General features: G+C 38.6%; 1 protein-coding gene across 9 annotated transcripts in view; it reads left to right on the top strand.

The window, feature by feature from the left end:
* Positions 1 to 15,993, top strand: part of FAM13A (family with sequence similarity 13 member A) — a 418,718-nt gene that overhangs the window by 114,191 nt on the left and 288,534 nt on the right. For 8 of the 9 annotated variants that reach the window (XM_033214803.1, XM_033214801.1, XM_033214804.1 and 5 more), the window contains one exon: positions 1,778 to 1,990. In XM_033214803.1, coding sequence (XP_033070694.1) covers positions 1,778 to 1,990 — 213 coding nt within the window. Of the gene's footprint in view, positions 1 to 1,777; positions 1,991 to 15,993 lie in introns of those variants that run through there. The other variant, XM_033214808.1, reaches the window with a different exon arrangement.

Below are 15,993 nucleotides of genomic sequence, written 5' to 3'. Positions count from 1 at the left end.
TATCAACTTTTGATATTGATTTTCTTTACAGCCAAATAATATGTATACGTGGAAGAACACAAACATCTTACCAGACTTCAAAGTCCATGAGAGTAATGATAGTGTTGAATTTTTTTCTCACGATTGATTTTTTTATGACCTAACATAATGTCAGGCACTTATTACATGTTTGTTGAATTAAAGAGCTTATAAAGCATTTTATCAGATTATAAAATAAAATGAAATTAGCTTCCTCCTTTGCTTTAAAAAGAGCAATACAATTACCAGGTAAGGGTAAGAAGCAAAGGCTGATATAAATTATCACCTCCCCTCTAAAAAATCCTGATAGGCTTCAGTGTCATTATGTTTTTGCTGACATTCACCATTAGACTCTCAAGAATGTCAAGTTAAATCCTGGCCTGCTCTTTCTTAGAAAGATTGTTTCTTACACTTTCAAAGTCTTCTACTGCCTGACACACTCGCTTACATGGTGTGCAGCACACTGAGCTGGAAATCATTATCTTCTGCCCTAAACCAGCTACTCTCCTATCCCTACCTCCAACCTTATCTTTTACAGTGTTTCTTTTTCCTGTATTCCTACTTTTCAAAACCTTAAGGTTACCTTTCAACCCTTTCCCTCTCCCTTTTGAACCAAGTTACCAAGTCATCTTTATTCTTTTTCACTTCTTTTCCACCATAATATCAGTTTACTACCTTAAAATAGAAGATCGTTTCCATAAGGCAAGCCCTCTCCTTACCCTACTTCTTAGCTAGCTAAATCTTCCTAAAACCCTTATTATATTTTGTCTTTTTCCTCACTTAATACTCCAGTGATAAAGGCTTCACTGTTTAACTTGTCACAGACCCTTTCCTGTTTCTCCATTTTATTATCCCATCATTCTTTGACCTAGGCACCCCACATTGTCCTCTGCCTACCTTTCTTTATGCTATCCTGTCTCTACTTCTCAATTTGTATTTTTGTTTATCTTTGTCGGGGGTAGATCAAGGTTTTATGGGTCCAGATGCCTAAACTTTTTGAGACTTCTTTAAGAAAAAGAACGTGATACTTAGAATACAGGATTAGGGACAGAGCTTGTAAAGGGCCCGAGAAAATGAGGGGCCCTGAAACTCAAGCTTCATTGGTTTCACAGCTCAACAGCTCCAGCCCCTCTGTGTTGCTTTAGCCAAAGGTTAAGTTTACCTCCTCCAGGAGGCCTTCTCTGATAACCTCAGCTGACACTGATATCCCCCCGTCAACTGACTGTAGGCAAGGATCTTGTCTTACACCACTTTATAGTTTCCTAGAGTCTTACATTTTGAATTTAGTGATTACTGAAAAACCATCACTTATTTCTTAAACTATTACACAGGTAATCACATAGAGTTTAAAAGTTTCTTAAATACATGTCGTTTAAAAAGTAGTTGTTCATGAAGTGTTAAGCTGCTGTTAGAGCCCTGAGTAAGTTTCTGTTAGGTGCTCTAGAAGATTACATAAATGAAAAATTTCTTTGTGTACTCTGTTTTGCTCTATGTTTATATATGGCATAGCCTTATTTTCAGAGGCCCAGTTTTATACCAATCCTATATGATCTGTTTAGTTGATATGCAGTGGATATGAACATTTATTATTCTAAGGAAAGTTTTACAAAATGTGAAAACCATGCAATGATTGATAATTACAGTGTTGAGAGAATCATATGCTGAAATTTCTTTCTTTGTGTTCTGTGTTGTTATCATTCTTTACATTTCATGTCTGTGAGAAACCTATTTATTTTCTGTGTCTACTTTGCTCTTCCAGGACTCACCCAAGAAGGTCTTTTTCGGGTAAATGGTAACGTGAAGGTGGTGGAACAACTTCGACTGAAGTTCGAGAGTGGAGTGCCCGTGGAGCTCGGGAAGGAGGACGGTGATGTCTGCTCAGCAGCCAGTCTGTTGAAGCTCTTTCTGAGGGAGCTGCCCGACAGTCTGATCACCTCAGCATTGCAGCCTCGATTCATTCAGCTCTTTCAGGGTTAGTATAGTAAATCCTTCTAGGAGTGAAAACCACTTTATTAGGCCAGGCACGGTGGCTCACACCTATAATCCCAACACTTTGGGAGGCTGAGGTAGAAAGATTGCTTGAAGCCAGGAGTTGAAGACCACCGTGGTTAACCAAGCAAGACCCCCATCTCTACATAACAAAAAAAAAAGCAGGAAAAAACCACCAGTTTTATTTTTAGTTAACGTACTAAATATTTAAAATTTAAAAAGCTTTTAAATATTTGTGGTCTTTCTGTAACCACCACCTTGCTATTTTACTCCAGGCTGTCATCTCCTATGTAAAATAATACTAGACTGATTATGAAATACTATTATTAAATGAAATTTCTGATACCATTAACATGTGACTACTTCAGTAACATAATATTGAAAAGCCCTGATGCTTTTGAGCCAAAGACATGTTTTTTCTGACTAATGACTGCCATAAAAGGAGTGAGATCAAGAATAATTTAGAAAACATTAGAGAACAATAAAGGAAATGTTCATTAAATTGTGTTTGGTTAGTGACCTTTGAAACTGAAAGCTCACTAGTGTATTTGCTTTTTCTCATAAGCAAGATTGAGTCCTAAAATAATTGTGTTCATTTTGTGAAGTAAAAATTGATTTTTGATTGTAGTAATAAGTGGTTTCATATGAAAGAATTCGTTTTTTTGTTTGTTTGTTTTTTTGAAACATAGTTTCATTCTTGTCACCCAGGCTGGAGTGCAGTGGCACAATCTTGGTTTACTGCAACTTTTGCCTCCCGGGTTCAAGCAGTTCTCCTACCTCAGCCTCCCGAATAGCTGGGATTACGGGCGCCCACCACCATGCCCGGCTAATTTTCGTATATTTGGTAGAGTTAGGGTTTCACCATGTTAGCCAGGCTGGTCTCAAACTCCTGACCTCAGGTGATCCACCCATCTCGGCTTTCCCAAGTGCTGGGATTACAGGTGTGAACCACTGCGCCTGGCCAGGAACTCACTTTTTAAGTGTAATAATTATAGGCATAGTCATTATTGAATTCTCCTTCCTAAGTGCTGTAAGAAAAATGGTGTACCCTTGAAAGCCATTTCTTTTATTATTTTTCCCAAATTAGAGAAGAAAGGAGAAAATATATTTCCAGAAGTATTAGTTGCCAGATTAAGGATGTTACCTAAAGCCACATTCCTTTGCAGCAGTGATGTACCTACTCACGTGTAATATGCTAAAGAACAGGATAAGTGAGAAGGCCAGATAGGACAAGTAAGAAATAAGACATGAGTAATCTTCCAAAAGGATTGCCTGGAGGTCACTATGGGAGGCCAGGGGCTGCAGAGAAGTGAGAAGAGGCCAGGGCAGGAGGCATTGCTGATACAAGGGCCTGGGGGAGAGCTACAGACAAGTCTCCCTCCCTAGGGGATGGCAAGTGGAGGTAGTTAGTGTCCTCTTCTGATACAACCACACTGCAGCCCCTGGCCTCCCATAGTGACCTCCAGGCAATCCTTTTGGAAGATTACTCATGTCTTATTTCTTTCTTCAGAGTACCCAGGCGGTCCTCAGGAAACACATCTTTGCCACATTCTTGAAATGGAGGTCAGTCACAAGGCAGAGCCCTGCCTTCTTGTGCTGCCGCCCAGGGCACCCATAGCCAGACTGTCTGCGTTAGACTCTTTGAGGAGTTTTAGACTCTTCAAACTACCCAAGTGATTATCTGATGCCCCTCACTTGGCTTGGGAAAGTTAGGGGAAGCATTATATTTCTCTAACAACTCTCTCCCTTTAAAGAAATCCTCACTATCTGATTTTTAACTTCAGATTTTCACATGAATTTCCTGCTTAAATATCTTTGTGGCTGATTGATGGCCCAAGGCCTCCAGACCTGGGTTTGGTCTCACCTTCACAAGTTCTATATAGACCATCTAGCATTTTGGCTTAGAATGGGAGGGCCCATCACAACCTTTATTTTTATCTTTGAGGCCTCAACCCCAAATTGTATTAATTTGCTACATCTGCCCTAACAAAATACCACAGACTGGGTGTTACAAGCCTAAATGAGAGAAATTTATTTCTCACAGTCCTGGAGGCTGCAAATCCAAGATCAAGGTGCCAGCAGTGTTGGTTTCTCCTGAGGCCTCTCTCTTCTGTGTGCAGATGGCTGACTTCTCACTGTGTCCGCACCTGGCCTTTCCTCTGTGTGCGCTCTCCTGATGTCTCTTCCTCTTATAAGGACACTACTATTGGATTAGGGACCCCTATTATAATTTAATTTAACCTTAACTACCACTTTAAAGGCCCCCAATACAATCACATTCTGAGGTATGGAGGTTAGAGCTTCAACATATGAATTTTGGAGGGAACACAAGTCAGTCTTTAATAATGATGCAACAGGAAAAATCCCAGAAGTTTTACCTATTTTCAAACCTATTATTTTTTGTAGTCTTAACTACTTCATTTTTGAAAAAAACAATATTTTATTTTTTGAAAAGGCGTAACATTATCGGATTACTAAATATTGTATTTTATTGAAAATAGTGATAAAATATGAAAGCAAATTAGAAGAACAGTTTGTTCTGGACAACAATGCTTTTTAGCTTTGTATGTCAGTGAGTGACGTATGTTTGAGGCTTGTTAATTGGAAACTGTATGAACTTTTTCCCGATATGTATGAAGATAACCATTCCTTCGTAAAGGTGACCATTCCTCCTATTTGGAGACATTAAATCCTTTTTACAAGGAATATTTTATCTCTAGGGATGGGAAGTTTTGAGATAAAGTTTGGAAATTATTTTAAAATAATGTCTATAGGAGTTGACAAATATTTTGTGCATAATGCAAAATATTTGGTAGTCAAATATCTTTAGTATTATAGTATTCTATATTATTAAGTATTCTTATTACTCAAAAGTCCTGTATGTTTCAAAGGCTTTTATCACATTTCCAGAATCATTTTCATTTGATGTGAGAATGTACTGTTTTATTATTTTTATTACTATTTATAGAACTATTTTTGTTATTTAGGTCTTTGTGAGTTGTCATATTCTTTATGACATGGTTCTTCAGTCATCAAAAAGTTGATAGGCATCATAAAAGCAAGCAGTATCATTCTAAAAGCAAGACTCATTGTATAGTCAACCTTTAGGTTATGTGAGATTATGCACAGGTAACAAATTTTGAATGGGAAGAGAGGTTAAATTTTTGCTATATTAGTATTATTCTTCCATTCCCTTAAAATCTCTGGTTAGATTTGAGTCATTTAGTAAAAAAAAATTTACAGTTAAGCATCAATGACAGAAATACATTCTGAAAAATACGTTATTAGGTGATTTCATTGTTGTGTGAATATCATAGAGTATACTTATACAAGTCTAGATGGTATAGCCTACTACACACCTAGGCTATATGGCATACCCTATTGCTTCTGGGCGACAAACCTATACAGCATGTTACTGTACTGAGTACTGTAGGCAGTTGTAACGCAGTGGAAAACACCTGTGTATCTAAACATATCTAAAAATGGAAAAGGTACAGTAGGCCTGGCCTGTGGCTCATGCCTGTAACCCAGCACTTTTGGAAGCTGAGATGGGCAGATTGCTTGAGCCTGGGAGTTTGAGACCAGCCTGGGTGACATGGCAAAACCCCATCTCTACAAAAAATAAAAAAAATTAGCAGGACATGGTGGCATGCACCTGTAGTCCCAGCTACTTAGGAGGCTGAGGTGGGAGGATCACTTAAGCCTAGAAAGTCGAGGATGCAGTGAGCCATAATCATGCCACTGCACTCCAGCCTGAGTGACAGAGTGAAACCCTGTCTCAAAAGAAATAAAAATAAAAAAGAAAACAGAAAAGGTACAGTAAAAATATAGTATAAAAGATTTTTTAAATGGTACGCCTGTACAGGACATTTACCATGAATGGAGTTTGCAGGACTGGAAGTTGCTCTGGGTGAGTCAGTGAGTGAGTGGTGATTGAATGTGAAGGCCTAGGACATTACTGCACCACTGTAGGCTTTATAAATCTTATACACTTAAGCTAAACTAAAATTTATTTAAAAAATTGTTTTTTCTTCAGTAATACACCTTAGCTTGCTGTAACTTTTTTACTTTATAACTTTTTAACTTTTAAAAGCCTTTTGATTCTTTTAAAATAACGCTTAGCTTAAAATACAAATACCTTGCATAGCTCTACAAATTTTTTTCTTTATATACTTCTAATATTTTTCTATTTTTAAAATTTTCATTTTTCTTTTTTTACTTTGTAAAATTGTTTTTTGGTTTTTTTGTTTAAACTAAGACATAAGCACAGATGTGAGACTAGGCCTGCAGAGTCAGAATCATCAATATTACTACCTTCCACCTCCATATCTTGTTCCAATGGAAAGTCTTCAGGAACAGTAACACTCGTGGAACTGCCATCTCCTACCATAGCAATGCCTTCTTACAGAATACCTCCTGTAGCACCTGCCTGAGTCTGTGTTACAGTTAACATACACATGTGTATATGTATGTATATGTATATGTGTATCTGAGTCTGTGTCACAGTTAACGTACGCATGTGTATCTGTATATGTGTATGTGTATCTGAGTCTGTTATAGTGAACATACACGTGTGTATATATCTATGTATATGTATATATGTATCTGAGTCTGTTATAGATAACATACACATGTATATATGTACGTATATGTATATGTGTATCTGGTCTGTGTTACAGTTAACTTTATATAAAGTTCATACATATAACTAGAATGAGTACACTCTAAAATGCACTATATATATATATAAATAGAATGAGTACACTCTAAAATAACAATAAGATGTATAGTAAGTTTTCACTTAATGTTGTTGATAATTTCTTGGAAACTGCAACTTTAAGCAAAATGATATACTGGGAAACAAATTTTACCACAGGCAGATTGATAGAAACAAAAGTTAAGTTCTGATGGCGTGTTTCTGGTTACAAAAACATCACCAAACTTCTAATTGAAGACCCAGAACACTTCTAATATTAAACGTTGAAATAAATGTGGGTACACATACATTTAAGAAATATTTTTAAAAAAATAAGAATGATTTCCCTAGTTGTTGGTAAATTAGTGAGTGATGGCTGTCATAGTGCTGATGGGTTAAGTCAAGGAATAGGTATTTGTGAATTATGAGCAGCACCTCTTCCCACCACATAGTTCAAAATCAATGACAAATATGGCAGGCTCACTGAGTGCGTTCCTACTGCATTGTTTATTGTCATGCATTTGTAGGATTATTGTCTATGAATTTTTATTTTACAATCATTTGTATTCATTCATTTATTCATTCATTCATTTTCTAACCTGCCTTTTCCAATTCAGGGTCGTGAGTGGCTGGAACCTACCTCAGCAGCTCAGGCGCAAGGTGGGAATCGACCCTGAACAGGACACTATTGCACCACAGGGTGTACTCACCCCCCTACCCACACTCATTCAAACTGGGACCATTTAGCCATGCTGATGAACTGATCATGCCCATCTTTGGGGTGTGGGAGGAAACCGGAGCACCCAGAGGAAACTCATGCAGACCTGGGGAGAAGGCACAAACTCCACATAGAGTGTGGCTCTGGCTAGGATCTATTTTTTTTTCTCATCAGCTTAGAACAAAATGACCTTGAATGAAATGACATTATACCTGCTTTGTAGTAACTACATAAACCAGTAACATGGTCATTTATTATTGTTATCAAGTATTATGTACCAAATATAATTGTGTATGCTATACTTTTATAGGACTGGAAGCCAGTAGGTTTGTTTACACCAGCATCACCACAAACACTTAAGTAATATGTTGCAGTAGGACATTATGATGGCTGTGACATCACTGGGCAATAGGAATTTTTCAGCTCCATTATAATCTTATAGGACCATAGTCATATATGCAGTCCTTCAGTGACCAAAACATCATTATGCAGTGCATGACTATAATTGAGCAGCTACTAGTTATGTAAGCTGCCAAGTAGAGGGAATAATGTACGCATTAGGCATCAGACAATATAGCCTCTATAAAATAAACTTACTCTTGCATAATTCAGATAGAAAATAGGTAAGAAGGGTTACCGTGTTATATATATATTTTATTGTCTCTATAAAATAAACTTTCTTCTTTCATATTTCAGATGAAAGATAGAAAGGATTACTGTGTTTCTTGTTGGTTTATCCTGTCTGAAATACCCTTATAGTATAGGGTGGACGTTGCAACTGAGCACCCTGAAGCCGGGGGTGGTAAAGCTCTTTACAGATAGTTGAATGGGTTTTGCTTTTAATGCTCATTAAAAGCAGATGCTATGCTTGCCAGTAAACAGTATTCTCATCTCCCACGCTTTCTACTTTACATTAATATATGATAAAGTTGTTTTGATGTAATTTCCTCAGGGATGACTGTGCTGCTTTCGTAAATCCATCCTCGTAATAACAGATTAAATTGTTTTCTTAGTATTCTGTCACAACTCAATCCTACATTTCTTTTTTTAATGTTGTTGTAGGCCTTTGAATATATCCTGTGTAAAGAGCAAGTGATTTCGTAGTGGAATGTGCTTAAAATTTTTCAGATCAAAGTCCTCTCTTCCATACTTTATAGGATGGAGTTCTGGAGCCCTAAGTATTTTTTCAGACATTTAGGCTAAACCAAACTGCCAGTGAGGACAGTCTGGATGTCTGTAAGCATCCCTGACACTTAACATCTTGTAGATGAACAGTGGCCCTCTATGGGAGAAAACTGTTTAAATTCATTCATTTCTATAACAAATTATCCTCTTTGGATGTGTTTGGTGTCTGAAGCTCTGAGATCATATGGGTTTTAGTTAACAAATTAATATACCTGCGTGACAGATTTTTATCAAAGACTTCTATCTCTATTTGATTTCTTCCAGAACCTTTTGCTTCTTTCAGAGGCCTGACAACCCCTCTCAGAGGTTTAGGTGATTCATATTTAAGAGACACACTCGAAGGGACCTTCAGTGATCATCCTTTCCTATTGCCATGTTAGGGTTCTCTCTGACTGCTGCAACTCATCTTCCTTAATCAAGGTTTCTAGTATGATTATCTCAGCTTTGTATATTCCATGCCTTTTTATCTTTTGTCCTTGTATTGGTAGGGCAGTAGTGTATATACTTTTTATTTTTGTCATCTCAGGTGTGTTTTGGAAATAGGTGTGAATTGTAAGCCATAAAAAGATTGCAGAAGAGGATTCATTTAATTTAGGATTAACTAGAAATATTTTTAATTGACTGTTTCTTATGGAAAATTATTCTCTAGTATAAATGTAAGTAGTTCTAGATCATAGTTGAGTATTTTTATTGTTATTTGATGACTTGGAATTAGATCAGTCCATCGGGTTTTTTTTAGTAACTTCTAAATAGATACTGAGTAATACAAAGGAATGAAAAATTAAACATCTTAATTTTATTTTATTTTATTTTATTTTTTTTGAGACGGAGTCTCGCTCTGTCGCCCAGGCTGGAGTGCAGTGGCCGGATCTCAGCTCACTGCAAGCTCCGCCTCCCGGGTTTACGCCATTCTCTCGCCTCAGCCTCCCGAGTAGCTGGGACTACAGGCGCCCGCCATCTTGCCCGGCTAATTTTTTGTATTTTTTTTAGTAGAGACGGGGTTTCACAGTGTTAGCCAGGATGGTCTCGATCTCCTGACCTCGTGATCCGCCCGTCTCGGCCTCCCAAAGTGCTGGGATTACAGGCTTGAGCCACCGCGCCCGGCCTAAACATCTTAATTTTAAAGAGTGTGTGATTTAATTGAGAAAGTAGAAGATATGTTGTATATATTCTACAATAGTGCTTTAAGTGAACAATAAAACATCCAGTCAGTGGTAACTAAAAGGGAGGGAAGAAAACCAGCCTGGATTATGGTGGTCAGAAAACACTTTGTGGGAAAAATAAGATTGGAGACAACATTAATTTGGATGGAGAGGAAAATCTTTTAAGTGAGTTAAGGGCATGAGCAAAAACACTCTAAGACACAATTATCTGACAGAGCTATCTGTAGCTAGAAGAGATTAGCAAAAGATACAATTGAAAAAGTAGGTTGAGGTTAGGTATAGGGTCTTGATGTTAGTGTTAAGAAATTAATATTTATATATAAATATAAAATGTTTAAGAAAGATCTCACATAATAGAAGCAGTATGTTAGGCAGTGCTGTGTAAGATGGTTAGGCAGGAAGTTGCTAAATACAGGGAGAACATCTAGAAGACTAACAGAAATGTAGGTCATAGTCCTACAACCATCTGTATCTGATAAATAGTTGGCAATGGAAATTTTTAGAATTGTTGTAAATATATACATAACATAGCATTTGCCATTTTAACCATTTTTAAATACAATTTAGTGACATCAAGTATAATCTCTGTTGTGCAACCATCACCACTATCCAGTGCCTATACTTTCTTTGTCATCATTCCAAAAAGAAACTCATCATGGACTTTTAAAGGAAGGTTACCAGAGACAGACAGAAAACATGAACAGAACATCGTAGCTGGTAATTATTAAGGTAATGAGGATGGCCAGGCATGGTGGCTCACACCTGTAATCCCAGCATTTTGGGAGGCCAAAATGGGAGGATCACCTGAAGTCAGGAGTTTGAGGCCAGCCTGGCCAACATGGGGAAACTCTGTCTCTACTAAAAATACAAAAATTAGCTGGGCGTGGTGGCAGGCGTCTGTAATCAGGAGGCTGAGGCAGGAGAATCGCTTGAACCAGGAGGTGGAGGTTGCAGTGAGCCGAGATCGCGCCACTACACTCCAGCCTGGGCAACAGAGTGAGACTCCGTCTCAGGGGAAAAAAAAAAAAGATTGAGATGACCTGAGAAAGTGTGTTAGGAAGGGGTACTCTGGTGGCCTGACCCTGGTGTCTCTACCTTTGATGGGGTCCACAGAACCACATGATGGCAGAGGGCCAGTTTATCAGATGATTGTGAATACATACTAATAATCAGGAGGAAATTCGTGAGGTGAGGTTGTAGTAGCATCAGGGAGAGATCCCTGCAAACTGTGTTTAGGTAAGGCCAGAGGCAACTACTGTTCTTTTGTCTTCAGTTATTCAAATCTTTTATTTTCTGTCTGTACACTGGGTAGCACCTTTATATTTTAAAATGCTTCAGCTCCTCAGACCTGATCTTTTGTCCTGAAAGGAAGAGACAGTCTTCAACTTTCTAGGAACTTTCTGTGGCTGCCTAATGCCCTTTCCCTGCCTCCAGGTGAATTTGGGACTTAGCCCAAAGGCTAAGGTGCTGTCTGTTATACTTGTTAGTGTCAACCTTAAATGATAAATTCAGAAAATATGATTAAGTTTAGAGTGTATTTGGTACAAAGCCTGAGGAGAACCAGTTGGGAAACACAGACTCCAAAGGAATGGGGACAGAGCTTCAAAGTAGAGAGGTTAAGGTTTTACTTATATAGACAAAGGCAGAGTAGTTTATCAGGGTTACAAATTTTTCCATACAAGGTCAGTACATACTATATAGAGGACCCCTGGCATAACTATCTCCATCTTAGAAAAAGACTATTTTATATTTCACAGGACACATTGCCGACAAGGATAAGATCCTTTGTTTAATAAACAAATAAAAAATAAAGATTGTGTCCAACCAGATATGGACACAAACAAGCACCAGTTCCTACCAGTTCTCACCAGAGGACTCTGTGACTATAAAAGATTAGGTCTTCAGCAGTTCAAAACGGCCATCTTAACTGACACTGTCTTGTAGTCACTCATGATTAAGAGCTTGGCATCTGTTGCCAAAGGTTCTGCCACCTAAAGGACTCTTCCTTGCAAGACCAACAGACTGCTCAACCCAGACTAGGACTCCGTTGGTCTTCTTCACTCTCCCTGGACTGGTTTGTCAACCCTTTCTCCTATCTCTTCTTCCTCTTGATGTTAAATGTTACTTTGTTGTGGAATGTTTAACATTATTTATATATTGCTTAAGTTTACTATTATATATGGTTTGCAATATTGACTGAGTTGTGGAGTGGCTTGAGCCTGTGTCCCCACAGCTCTGACTACCGAATGAACAGGAAGTACTAAGGAAAATTACCTTCTTGGGAATTCCGTGTAGCTCATGGCTTTTGTGATTGGAATAACATTAATAAAAGCCTGGCATTGTGGAAAGACACAGACATGTGTGGACCTGGTTATCTCTAACCTTGCATAGCTCATAGCACATACATTATAGCAGTTTGATTGGTTATAGCTTGCTACAGCCCAAGGAAGACTGCTTTAACATTCCATAAGGAGAGGTAATGGTGTTGAGGGGAGTCTTATCTCTGGTACCTTCGGGTCTTTCCTAATCATCTGCAGTACAGGAATACAGAGGAAAGTTAATCTATAATCAGAGAAGCAGAAGTTGCAACTGCATGCTACGTGACTCAGGGCACATATTCTCATTCCTCTTAAGGCTCAGATAATACAAAGTTCCAACAGCTTTTAGTTTGAATTACTTAATTTAATTTCACAGTAGGATCTGATGATTTCGTGGTAGAGACTTTATTAAATATCTCTCTCAGAGATCTAGTGTGTGTGTATGTATGTGTGTGTGTGTGTGTGTGTGTGTGTGTGTGTGTGTGTGTGTGTTGGAAGAAAGGGGAAAGATCCTGATGTGACATCTTAAGAATTGATCCTTTAATAAACATAATGGAAGTTAACAAAGGAAGATTGTTTGGGGGCCATGATGAGGAGTTCATTTTAAATGGATGAATAAAATGAAGGTCAGTGCTTATGAGAGAGATTAGGACTGAAGATGTGCATTTCATAGTCATCTTTGTAGACTCGTCAGTGTTTATAATTCTGAGCATCAATTATGTTTGGACAATATTGTAGATATAAATAGATAATGAGCTAATTTTATATATTTCTTTAATCACAATTTAAGTGCCTGTTTTGGGTCAAGATTTTGCCTAGGTGCTTTCCTTGTGTTTGTGTTTTTATCTCCATTACAGCTATTCCTACAAATATTTCATAGATAAAGTGAAGCTCAGCTCAGTGAGGGCAAGTTACTTGCCAAAGAACAAGTAGGTAGATTGTGCAGAGTTGAGATCTGCCTGACTCCAAAGCCCAGCCTTTTTATTTTATACTGCATGTATTAATCAGCTAGGGCCACCATAACAGAATAATACAGACTGGCTGGCTAAAACAACAGAAACTTATTTTCTCACAGTTCTGGTGGCTGGAAGTCCAAGATCAAGGTGCTGGCAGTAGTTTCTGGTGAGGGCTCTTTTCTTTCCTTGCAGATGTCGTCACTGTCTTGCTGTGCCCTCACATAGCCTTTTGTCTGTGCTGAAGTACTCCTGATATCTCTTTGTCATCTTATAAGGACACCAACCCTATTTGATCAGGAGCCAACCCTTGTGGCCTCATTTAACCTTCATTACCTCCTTAAAGGCGCCGTCTTCCACTATGGTCACATTGGGAATTAGGGTATCAATCTGTGAATTTTGGACAAAATTTGGTGCATAACACTGTGCTTTTTAAAATTTATCAAATTTGATAAATGTTTGAGTGAAAAACAGTAAAAATGCCTGCCGTGGGATGTTAATTAGATAGTCTCTGGGATATAAATTATTATAGCATTGATTTGTTTCTGTCTTGGAAATCCTGAATGTCTAGTGAGTTTAGAAGTAAGGAAAAAGTTTAAAATAAATGACATACTGTGGAAAAAATGATACTGAGGTGTGTATTTTTTATTTGTACAAATAATTTTTATATGTTTTTTGTGTTTAATATTGATCCTTTTTGAGAATATACTTGTTTGAGTGATGATAGTAATGGGTGCCACTAGGTGACTACTTACTGCTTAGTTTAATATCTAGCAGGTATTTTACTTATATAATCTCTTTTAATCTTAGCACCAGCTCTAATATGATATTGGCAGTGTAATCTCCATTTTGAAGAAAGTACTTATAGCATGTGCCTTAGAGCATAGGTTCTGACTCCATTCTGATAGATTTCAAATCTCGGTTTGCCATTTGCTCTCCACCTTAGTAGGGCCAAGTTACTTAACCTTTTTATGCCCTAGTGTATCTGTTAATGTATTTCTGTGTAACAATGACTCCAAAATTTAGTGGCTTAAATCAGTAACCATGTATCTTCTCTCACAGTTTCTGTGGGTCAAGAACTCAAGTGTGGTTTTCCTGGGCAGTTCTGGTTCAAGCTCTCGGGAAATTGTGGTGAAGAGGTTGGCAGGGGCTACAGGTATGTGAAAGCTTGACTGGGGTTCGAGAATCTTTTTCCAAGGTGGCTTACTCACATGGATGACAATTTAATGCTGGGTCATGGTGAGGCCTTTTTCTGTGGGCTTCTCCAGCTGGCTGCTTGAATGTTATCTTAACATGGTAGCTGGCTTCTCCTACAGCGTGCAGTTCAAGAGAGATGGAAGCTATCTTTTTAGCTCTATAAGTCAGATAGAATCACTTTGCCCTGTTTGTTAGGGGCAAGTCATTAATCTTGTCTGTATTCAAGGGGATGGAAATTAGGCTCCATCTTTTTAAGGGAAATGTGTCCAACTTTGTGGGCATTTTAAAATCACCACATTTAGTTTCCCGGTTAAATGGAGATAATGATACTGGCAGGAGGCAGGAGAGCGGGGTCCCTGGTGAGGGCTCCACCCTCAAGCCTGGACCCGTGGCCCTAAATTAGAACAGACATTCCTGTTTTTGTGCATGAATGTTGCTTTCTGGTCTGTCCTGCCCCCCTATCCTGTGCCCGTATAAACCCCAGACCTCAGCTGGCAGTGGAACAAGTAGCTGAATGTCAAGAGGAGAAGAAGCAACTGAGTGTCTGAGACTATAGGTAGACGCAGCTTAACTTCGGAGAGGAGCCCAGCTGGAGACAGCAGAGTTTCAGGGAAAGATTACCTGCACCACCCCCTGTCTAGCTCTCCTTCCGCTGAGAGCCACTTCCACTGCTTAATAAAAAATCCGCATTCACCGTCCTTCAAGTCCATGTGACCTGACTCTTCCTGGATGCCAGACAAGGACCGGGGTAGCAAGAGGGCAGGGTGTAAAAGGCTGTCACACTGACTCTCCACTGAGCTGGTTAACACTTAGACGTCTATGGATGGCAACTGCTAAAGGACCATTAATTGTGACACACCCCTAGATGCTACCTTGGGGGTGGAGCCCAAAAGTGCTCGCTCTGGCCCCAGCACCTGCATGCTCCTCCTCCCACAAGGGATTTGAGTAAGCAAACCACACTCCTGTTGCAAGTCCCACAGAGGGGTGCAGGGAATTCTCCTCTCTCACTAGCAGTAGTGTCTACTTCCTGAGGTGGTTGTGGATATTGAAAGATATTACTAAATAACTTAGAATAATGCCAGTCATATACTAAATATTTAGTAAGTGCTAAGCCAGTGCTTCTCAACTGTGACAGCCTATTAGAATTGCCTTGGAAAGCACATAGACCAATGGAACAGAATAGAGAGCCCAGAAATAAGGCTGCACAGCTACGACCATATGATCTTCAACAAAGCTGACAAAAACAAGCAATGGGGAAGAGACTCCCTGTTCAATAAATGGTGCTGGGATAACTGGCTAGCCATATTCAGAAGACTGAAGCTGGACCCCTTCTTTACATCGTATACAAAATTCAGCTCAAGATGGATTACAGACTTAACTGTAAAACCCAAAACTATAAAAACCCTGGAAGACAACCTAGGCAATACCATCTGGATGTAGGAAAGGGCAAAGGTTTCATGACAAAGACACCAAAAACAGTTGCAACAAAAGCAAAAATTGACAACTGGGATCTAATTAAACTCAAGAGCTTCTGCACAGCAAAAGAAACTATCAACAGAGTAAACAGACAACCTATAGAATAGGAGAAAATATTTGCAAACTATGCATCTGACAAAGGTTTAATATCCAGCATCTATAAGGAACCTAAACAAATTTACAAAAGAAAAACAACCCCGTTAAAAAGTGGGCAAAGGACATGAACAGACACTTCTCAAAAGAAGACATACATGCAGCCAACAAGCATATGAAAAAAGCT

This window comes from Trachypithecus francoisi, unplaced genomic scaffold (assembly GCF_009764315.1).
Source record: "Trachypithecus francoisi isolate TF-2019V2 unplaced genomic scaffold, Tfra_2.0 Lachesis_group1, whole genome shotgun sequence".
Lineage (NCBI taxonomy): Eukaryota > Metazoa > Chordata > Mammalia > Primates > Cercopithecidae > Trachypithecus > Trachypithecus francoisi.
Note: the sequence above shows the minus strand (reverse complement) of the source record. Positions and strands in the feature narration are given on the sequence as shown.